At 34.7% G+C, this 11,073-nt stretch overlaps 2 protein-coding genes across 2 annotated transcripts; both read right to left on the reverse strand.

The window, feature by feature from the left end:
- Nucleotides 1-2,436: 2,436 nt before the first annotated feature.
- On the reverse strand, nucleotides 2,437-3,720 carry LOC112681123. The gene has a single exon (XM_025551391.1). It carries the CDS (start codon nucleotides 3,718-3,720, stop codon nucleotides 2,437-2,439), a length of 1,284 nt encoding a protein of 427 aa, XP_025407176.1.
- A 2,801-nt stretch (nucleotides 3,721-6,521) lies between these two features.
- On the reverse strand, nucleotides 6,522-7,775 carry LOC112681125. Its single transcript, XM_025551392.1, has one exon. It carries the CDS (start codon nucleotides 7,773-7,775, stop codon nucleotides 6,522-6,524), a length of 1,254 nt encoding a protein of 417 aa, XP_025407177.1.
- Nucleotides 7,776-11,073: the final 3,298 nt, after the last annotated feature.

Raw genomic sequence — 11,073 nt, forward strand, 5'->3', positions numbered from 1 at the left:
TAATGTTTATTACAATAAACATCAGCACTCGCACATATATTTTAACGTAGACGTTAAGACGAAACCACCGAAAACGGAAAAAGTGTAAGACACAAGCGAATATTCGTACAAGACGTCAAGACAGAAATGACTAATGAATAAATAATGATAAATATAAAATTATTATCAATAGATATTACAACGGACAACGGTTTAATTAGGACTGTCCCGAATCTCGATTGTAACAATAACATCTTTACTGATAATGTGTTTTTTACGTTGAAATGCCGGCTGACTATATATTCCTGTATACCGAGTCTATTTTTATTTCATAGGCGATGTAAGTCGAGCCTCACAATGATCATTACGCATGCGCAACTCTAGTTATTTTATAGTCGCGTGCATTCGCGTACATACACTTGTGTGTGTAATTCATGTACACAATAGTACATACTCTGAGGCGGAGATGAACGGTGCCTTCTGACGTCATCGGAACATTGCCGCCGGTTGAAACACCAGCGTTTGTTTACGTAATACTTATATTTTCATTCATTTCTTATCGGTTTATCACTATTTTTGGTAATAAACACTAATGATATGATTTACCATTATTTTACAATATAATAATTAAATTTGGCAAAGAAGATTTTTTCTCAAATAAAATCATAAAAACGTTAAAAATTAATATCGAAATATTTATATGCTATCGGTGGGCCAAAATATATACTTTAATAGTATTTTTTACTTAAAATTGTAGGTTAGGCGGCGCCTCACTTGCCTCACCCCCAAAACCGCCACTGGCAGGTATATCACGTACTATTCATAAAATTCAAAATAAATACTATTGGCCAACGTTAAATAAAGACACAACCGATTTCATAAAATCATGTGAGGAATGTCAAATAAATAAAAAAATGAGCGGCAAACCTGTAGGCCTATTACATCCTATACCAATAATCACAGGTAAACCACTAGATAGAATAACATTTGACTATCTAGGACCCCTACCTTCCAGTAATAAAAAAAGATACATTCTAGTGGCAGCATGTAACACCACTAAATACATTTTTACAAAAGCAGTTGAATCGGCCACGGCAGAAACAACTGTAAAATTCATAATAGAAATAATTACACAATGGGGATGTTTCAGAAACTTTTCTTCTGACAGAGGTACTCATTTTAGAAATAAATTAGTCACTGACATCTGAAAAAGTTTGGGAATAAAACAAACATTGTCCACAAGCTATTCGCCACAAACGCAGGGCCTAGTCGAAAAAATTAACGGAAATATAACTGGTTCATTAAAAAATTATTTATTAGGAAATAATCAAAGTAAATGGTCATATTTCTTACTGCATGTTACACTTGCATACAATTCGACACCCCAAACCGTCACTAAATACAGCCCATTTTATCTCATGCATGGCTTTGAACCACAGTTTCCCTTGGACAATAAGATAATTCCCGCAGACATCCCATTTAATCTAAAAGAATCACTAAAGGAACTAAATAAAATAAGGGACAAAATACCACAAAAAATACATGAAGCTCAGGTGACACAAAAAAAATATCACGATAAGATACATAAAACAATAAATTACAAAGTAAATGATCTAGTAATGGTAAGATTCCCATTCCTAGACATAGGAAAATCTCCTAAATTAGGGCCCAAATATAGAGGACCGTATAAAATAATAGAAAAAATTAATGACCTAAATTTCAAAATAAAACTAATTTTAAACGACAAAGAAGTTGAGGACATCATCCATGTTAGGCGTTTAAAACCATTTTATTCCAGAATCGGAGAAAATAATACAGACAAAAGAATTACATAAATTAATCAAGTTCCCTGTTGGTTTGGGTTAAAATTACACCGGTTATAAAATTTTATATTAATGGACTGTATGATGTATAATAAATAAATGATTTTGTTACGTTATGAAATAATATATTTAATTTGAATTTTGTTAAAAAGCTTTTTTATTCCATGTGCGGAGTCGGCACCTTTACGATTTAAAATACTTTTTCCGACTGAATACAATAAAATCAAAAGCCCGCCGGTACACTAGACCGGTTAGGCCGATAACGATACCGACGCGGACACAATCGATAACATAATACACATATCATATAATTTGACAATACTGAACATTGATATCTATAGGTAACATGCCGCCCGCCTTGAAACATTTATTTTCAACTAATGATAATTACAATAAATATATAACAGTAATATAATAAAAAATGGTATATAAATAAATTAGAATAAATGATTAGTAATAATAAATTTCGATACTTGATTATAATAAATACACATTTACATAAAATATAATAAATATTTAATTATTTAGATATATTTCCATCAAAGGGAAGAGGGCACAAATTACGCACTGCTCGTGTTATGCAACCATTTAACAATTTAACCTCAGCTGAACGAATGATGTTGTCGGGACTTCGTTAAACCTTCGTCACACGACCCAGCTTCCAATTTAAGGGGGGAATGTTTTCGTCTTTAACCAATACTACAGTACCCACATCTAACTTAGGTCCCTTCTCACCTGCCCACCTTTTTCTCTCCTGCAGTTGATTTAAATATTCACGGCTCCATTTTTTACAAATTATTTGAGAATAATGACTTAACCTACGCCATCGCGTCAATCTGTTGGTTTTGACGTCAGATATGTCAGGTTCGGGAATTGCTAGCAGAGAGTCACCTATTAGGAAATGACCGGGTGTTAATACTCCTGAGTCATTAGGACCAGTAGAGAGAGGTATAATAGGACGGGAATTTAAAAATGCTTCGGCGCGCGTGAGAATGGTATTAAATTCTTCGTATGTTAAATGAGTGTCACCTAACGTCTTGCGTACTATATTCTTCATAGATTTCACAGCGGCTTCCCATAATCCACCAAAATGCGGGACGCGCGCGGGTATAAATTTCCACTGCACACCATTGTTCATCAAGAACTCATCCAACTTTGATTTATGTTTTTCGACTTGAAATATATCGTACCATTCTTTTAATTTATTATTTGCCCCGGCAAAGTTGGTAGCATTATCGGAATATATCACACTACTTTTACCTCGTCTGTCAAAAAAACGGTTTAGCGCTGCAATGAAGGATTGTGTAGATAAATCACTAACCAATTCTAAATGAGTCGCCTTGGTTGTAAAACATACAAAAATGCATACATATCTTTTGCTTAAAAGAGCATTGCGACGTAAACTAGATTTAATCAAAAATGGACCAGCAAAATCAATTCCACAATTTAGGAACGCTCGAGACGGTTCTACGCGATCTGCAGGTAGTTGTCCCATAATTGGTTGTACGACAATCGGTTTATACTTAAAACATTTCACACATTTATGTACTGTACTTCGTGCTATATTTCTACCATTTAACGGCCAATATTGTAATCGTATCGTAGATAAAGTCGCTTGTGGGCTCCCGTGCATGCATCTTTCGTGCTCGTGTTCAAATAATAAACGTGTAAAATGATCATCTGCGGGTAAGACAATCGGGTGTCGTTGATAAATGTCTATCGAAGCGGCGTTCTTCAAACGACCTCCAACCTTTATCAAACCGTCGTTATCTATAAATGGAAACAGACGAAACAATTTACTAGACGAGCTTACGTTTTTCAATTTTATTAAATCTTTTATTTCATGATGGAATGATCTTTTTTGAACACATCGTATTATAACAATACGCGCGTATTTAATTTCTTCCAAGCTAAGCATTCCTGTTAACCTTGAATTTGTGTTTAATGCATTGTACCGAAAACGTAAACAGTAAGCGGTTACGTGAATTAATTTGTTTATAGACGAATAATGATTAATTAAGGAAAAAGAATCATTTATAGTGTTTGTACATACATTAGATATCGTTATCTCTCGGGCTTCGGGTATTTTTAATTTTGTTGAATTCGAAGACGTCTTTTGTACAGGATACTCTATTTCATTTTTAATTAACTATTTAGGACCAAACCACCATAATGATAATGAACTTAATTTCGACGGACAACAACCACGCAAAATGATATCAGCGGGATTTTCTTTGGTGTCGACGTGTGACCTATCCGCAATAGAAGTTCGTTCCTGAATTTCCCCAACCCGATGGGCTACAAAGGTTTTCCATTTGGTAGAGGGGGAAGTAATCCATGATAAAACAATATTCGAATCAGACCAAAAATAACTTTTACTAATTTTCAAGTTTAATTTTGGGACTATTTTACTCGATAATCTTGACAATAAAAGCGCCGCGCATAGTTCTAATCGAGGGAAAGATATGATCTTTAATGGTGCCACCTTGGATTTTGCACATATTAATTTTGAAGTGTGCACACCATCTGCATTTGTACATCGTAAATATAAACAACAACCATACGCATTGATGCTCGCATCCGCGAATCCGTGAATTTGGATATTTACGATATCGTTTTTACACGTAATTTGTCGAGGTATAATTAAGTTATTTAATACACACAAAGAGTTTCTATAGTTAATCCATTGTTCTTGAATTTCGCTCGGAAGCGGTTCGTCCCACTGTATTTTTAATCGCCACGACTGCTGTAACATCAACTTGGCACATATAATAGCGGGACCTACTAGTCCTAATGGATCAAATAAGCATGCGATTACCGATAAGATTTCGCGTTTCGTAATTCAGCCTATGATTGTAAAATTATTTTGTTGCACTTTAAATTGTAACGTATCAGTGGTTGAGTTCCAAATCAATCCAAGAACCTTTGTTATCGAATTATCATCGCTAATGAGGACCGTGTCGTTACTATCTTGTTTTATTGACATAACATCTTTAATTAACTTGTCATTATTCGAATTCCACTTTCGCAATTCTAAACCAGCGGATTGCATTGTCTTAATTAGACCATCTCGTAATTGAACAGCTGATTCATAAGAATTAGTACCGCCTAAGAAATCATCCATATAGAAGTCGCCCTTTATAGCCGCTGCTATTATAGGGTCGACATTTTGCGAATCGACTAGTTTATGTAAGCATCCAGTAGCCAAAAAAGACGCGGGAACGGTTTCGTAAGTAACCGTGTTAAGTTGAAAAATTTTAATATTTTCCTGTGGATTTGTGCGCCACAATATTCGTTGAAATATTCTATGAGCTTCTGTTACCCAAAACTGTCTGTACATTTTCGTAATATCTGCGGACAATACGAAATTATGTGTTCGGAAACGAGCGAGTATATATCAAATCGTCTTGCAAAACCGGTCCTTTTAACAATGTATCGTTTAAACTACACCGTTACTAGTCTTGCATGAAGCGTCAAAAACAACACGAAGTCGAGTCGACGTACTTGCTTCTTTGAAAACCGCATGATGTGGTAAATAATATGCTTCTTTTTTATCGTTAATTGGGTCGTCTTGTACTCGCTCCATGTGTCCTAAACTTATATACTCATTCATAAAATGTGTATATTCATTTTTTAATCTTGCATTGTTTGCAAAACGACTTTCCAGGTTTAATAGACGACGCTTAGCGATATTGTAAGACTCGCCTAAGCGTAATGAATTTTCACGAAATGGTAAATGTACGGTAAATCGACCATCTGGTTCTCTTATCACCGTTTTGTCAAAAAAACTTTTGCATGTCTTTTCTTCAATAGTATAGGTGTTATCTCCTTCAAATTCTTCTACACGCCAAAATCGTGGTTTATTTATTTATTTCGTATGGCTTTTAACACAAATCAACTTAACTATCAAACTCTAACTAAAATATAAACTAAAACATAAACTAAAACAATACAAAACATAATATAGATATGAAGCTATAAAAGTGTAACTTACAATAGAACTATAATAAGTCAAAAATCATAAATAATAATAAAGGTGAGTCGTTCTTGCGATGTGGGTTCATAAACAGATGTCGAGGTTCGTAATCCAGGTAATTGCTTTGGGTGTCACTGCATGCAGGCCTTAAAATCCTTGGTTAAATTTCCTACCTTGGCAATCAACTACTATATGATTTATTGTTTGTTCCCCGTTTCCGCAGTCACATACTGGGTTATCTTGGAACCCCCACTTATTTAGGAGGTAACTACACCGACCATGACCTGTACGCAGTCTATTTAACGTGGACCAGGTACAACGAGGAAGATTCATTCCTAGAACTCCATTATTAGGGTCACGTAGTAGCTTCATATTTGGTGCTGTAAAGCTTGCCCATTCTTTTCGCCATTCCTCGGCGCTATCAAACCCTAAGCTTATCAGTGTTCTGGCGTACTCAACAGGTGGGCTTCTGGATTTTAATCGTTGATTAGGTGTTTGAAGCATCATCTGGTATAAAAGTGAATTCTTGTAATCTACTGCTTTCTTAATGGTTTTTACGAGTGCATCTTTCCTACGAATGTGAGGTGGTTTAATTGCCAGTGCCGGTAGCCATTGCAGTGGTGTAGATTTAACTGTCCCGCTTATTACTCTCATTACGCTATTGAGCTGCGTGTCTATATTGCTTACATGTGTGCTATTACACCAAACTTGGGACCCATACTCTGCTGTACTATAAACTAGGCTTAAAATCGTGGTAACATATTTTCTAATGTCAAGTCGGTATGTGTCAACGCAGTGTGACAGATACTGTTACTTAACGGTTCAACCTTATGATTGTACATTTGTATAGGCCCCGATACTACCCATCCGAGCTTTGTCTCTTGAAATATTGGACCGTTTGGTGCAGGTTTAATTCGACGTTCACCCATTAAATCGTAGAAATGTGTCGCGCCTATTAATAAATCAACTTTCTGTGGAGACCAGAATAGTGGGTCAGCTAAACTTACGTTCTGCGGTACTTGACCTGTATTATATATGTGTTTCGCCGGTATATCGTTCGTAATCTTCGGCACTACTAATATTTTTAAGGTAAAACTATAGTCGTTAAATTTTGATTTCATTTGAGCGATAACGTACGAATGGGCATGCTGTACTGTTGTTCCGATACCACTAATTTGATGATTAGTTTTCGTTCTTTTTAATTTTAAGCATTGTACCAATTCTTCAGTAATGAAATTACTTTGTGAACTGGAATCTAATAAAGCACGACATAATGATGAACTTTTATTTTCGCCAAATGCTCGTACGATCGCTGTCGATAAAAGTACCTGTTCGTGGTTTTTGTCATGCGAATGCGCGCTTATCGTGGAATTTCCGTCGATTTGAGTTGAAGAGGGATTTGATTTTTCTTCCGTTGTCGATCTCGCATTATTATTAATTTTATGTTGGACAATATGTAGTAATGTATTATGTGTTTTTCCGCATTTGAAACAATTTCGGGATAAACACCTTTTTTTTGAATCATGTTTACGTAAACATAATTTACACAATTCAATTTCATTAACCTTTTTAATACGATCGTTTATTGATAGTGCCAAAAACGTGGGACATTTGTAAATAGTATGTTTTAAGTTACATATAAAACAGCTTACTTCGGTGGTGGTTGTGAACGCCATAGAAGTTGTGCGAGTTTTATTGTGACTATTTTTTCGATTAACTTTGTCTTTAATTTCCGATGTCGATATAGTATTTATATTATTTATAAAATTTTTCGACGATTCTACTGCTTCTAGAATCTGTGCACGATCGTTTAAAAATATCATTAGATCTTCGATCTTTGGAATTTCGGTTTTTGGCGATTTCACCTCCCATTCAGTGAGCGTGTTTGAGTCTAATTTTGAACATATTATGTGTATTAGTAGCGGACCCCAATCGGTTGGTCGTTGCTTTAACGCTTCGAGTGCCGATATATGAGCACGCAGTGAATCCGAAAACATTCGCAAACTATCCGATGAATTATCTTTAACTACGTTTAACTCACAAATATCTTTTACATGACATTGAATTAATAATTTTTCATTATTGTAACGCGCAGTTAACGTTTTCCAGGCGTGTTCGTAATTTAAAGCCGTAGTTTCAAAATTTTTTATGCAATTTGCTGCATCACCGTTAAGAGAAGAACGTAAATAAAAAAATTTTTGAATTAATGTTAAATTACTATTTATGTGAATTAATGCAGTAAAAATATCTTTAAACGGTACCCAGTCATTATAATTACCATTAAATACTGGTATATTTAACGCTGCCAATTTTATGATCGAAGATGTCGAATTAATACTCTCTCCGTTATTCGAGTTACGGAATGATGTTTCGTTTTGGTTTGCCCTAATAGAACTAATTTTTTGTTCGGCCTCCGCAACCGTCTCAAAAAATAAATTTTCAAAATCAATTCTATATTGTGAATGATCTGTTATGCCAATACTATTTTCTAATTCTTCAATCGCTGTTTGCACTAACTCGAAGTTTTGCCAAGCTTCTTCTATTTTGAGCTGACGTGGTGGTATTTATTTTGTGTCGCAATCGGGTGATTTCAGATAATTTTGAAACCGAGTTACTATAGCCTTTATTTGGCCGCGTCGCGCAATTAATGTATTTATATCGGGTTCTCCCATCCTAATCAGGTGACGGTACTACAATATGAAATAGGAAAAGGAACTAAAAGAAATTATGAAATGTGACTCTCTTACCTTGACACTTGGCGTTTCGGTTTTTGTCTGATGGTGGGCTGGTTTGCTGACCTTATACTTTGGACTTTCTGCACAGCAATAACAGTATTACTCATACAAATTTTCTAGCGATAAACGAAGTCAATCGACGGGATGTTAATTAACTATAGACGCACTTTCCCGGATTTGCGGACGACACGCTAGATTCGGTACGATATGTCGATACGCTGAATATACTATACTTAAAAAACAACAACAAAATAAAACGCACTTTTTTTTTACAATTACTCGTTCAAATCCGGGTCGATGGACCAGTATAAATAATCCAATTAACCCTTATCAACCATTTATAGGGGTCCGATAGGCGATATCCAATAATAGATATTTTATTAAATAATTTCGATAAATATTTAATTTAACCACATATTTTTTATACTTAATTTTTTTTTGGGTATATCTTAGCGTATTTAAGGTTATTTTTAGGTGCATATTTTAGAGCATATTTGGCAATTTTTTTGTGCATATTTGAGTATTTTTTAGAGGTACAAGTCCCTAAGCCTAATAATGAGCAATTGAAAAAAGCCGCGTGACGTCATTGGTCTTACTCATCATAATTGCCTATTTTATACGTGTAAAAGTTCCTCCCTTCACACGATTTACTAATGTAAACATTTTTGAAAATTTAATTTGCGTATCAATGGGTGGTATTATGTGTTTAATACGATGCAAGTGTCAAAATTTCAATTTGACGTTGAGTTTTTCGAATATTAAAAATCTTAAAAGAGACATTTTTGTTAAACGGTGCGTAATGGCAAGCGGAAATTGAACAACGGGTCCGCCGACAGCGACTATCTAATCTAATTCTACGGATTTTACACACTAAACTCACATTTATTTATGATATTATTACATTATATTTTTAAAATTTGGTTGTACGTATGTACTATGTCGTGTAGGCCTAGTGACGTCACGCGGATATTCTACTTTTCTTAATATCTCTTAGAATAATATTTTTTTTGAAATCGGATTTTCACCAAATCATTTCATATAGTCGTAGCCATTAGATGCCACTAGGGTTTACTAGTTTTTTATCTAACGCTAAATTTAATTGGAAGAAATGATTTGTTTTTTTTTAATTTTCCGACAAGCGCAAACGAATTTAATCGTTCGCACGAAAGACGACAGCAGTGCACGTTGGAAACGCAGAAATGTTTTCACGGGTTCGATAATTTTGATCGTTGCATCGCACGCTCCGCAACGCGTTCGTACCGCGTTAGATTAGCCACCAAACGAGCTCGGTTGTAACATTGCTTATCGCTGCGGAATGGTCGTTAACGCTCGATAATATTATCACGATTTCTTAATAGGTTTGAATTATTATTCAATGCTCCGTAATATATAAGATAAACTTAAAATAATCATTAACCCCACCATTCACGATATCGACAACAAAATGATATGTTCACTTGTTAGCATGGACGGATTGACGCGATCTTATTTTATGAATGGCGTTTTTAACCGTCGAACCGTTTGGCTTATAAACTTTCTTTTAACTTAGTGTAAATCATTTTTAATCCGTCACATATTTGCATGCCATTATTAGTTCAGTCTTCCGAGCACTACTAAAAACACGTCGTATAGTATCATTTTTGATTTCGTTTTCTTTTTATTTGTGGTACGTTTTAAATAACCATCCAGCCGTTCACTCGTTATCAAGGTAATGTACTGACATCAGTGTCCTTTCAAATTGTGTGGTTGAAATATAATCAATGTAAAAAAAAATGAATAAATAATTTGAAATACAAACCCATGATACGTAAATATATGATATTGTTGCGGACATACATGAATGTAAGTCCTTACGACTCTTACAGTACGAGCGGGTCCACATAAATTATAAATATTAGAGAGTAATATAATATTCGCAATAATAATAGAAAGGAACTATTAGTTAAACAGAGGGTAAGCAAACACATATTACGAAGACAGGTAGTATGTAATAAATATTACGACTTATACGACATGGACGGGACCATGTAAATCGTGACGGTAGATATCAAGAAAATAATTATTATTAACACAATATTAGCAGTCATAAAAATAGAAATGAATTTTAGCTAAAAGCCAGAAGATAAACCAGTACATTACTATGTGTGAATCGCATGGCTATATGTAGGATTGTAACTGGGAAAAATCGTGGCAAATATGGGATAAGTGCGAATAAGGTCATCTAGGTAATAAATAGCCATTAGAGACAAATTATTTATTATAGTTAAAAACAACTATTGCCCAGCGCGGCACGTTTGATCGTCACCAAACCTAAGTATATAAGGGGGTTGGGAACGGACCAATATTCAGATGTGGTTTACATGTACAGTCGCAAGCACCTTCACGCCACATTATTTCTTATATTAATGTTATTTTTATATGCTAAATAAACAGTTAAAATTTCAATTGAGTGTTTTATTGAAGTCTATCCTTTAAAAACTTAACCATCATATACGATTGAGCGACGGCACGCAACATCATAAAAAAAATTATGTGGCACATTATAGAACATTAAAACAAG

This window comes from Sipha flava, unplaced genomic scaffold (genome assembly GCF_003268045.1).
Source record: "Sipha flava isolate LNK unplaced genomic scaffold, YSA_version1 18612_pilon_pilon, whole genome shotgun sequence".
Lineage (NCBI taxonomy): Eukaryota > Metazoa > Arthropoda > Insecta > Hemiptera > Aphididae > Sipha > Sipha flava.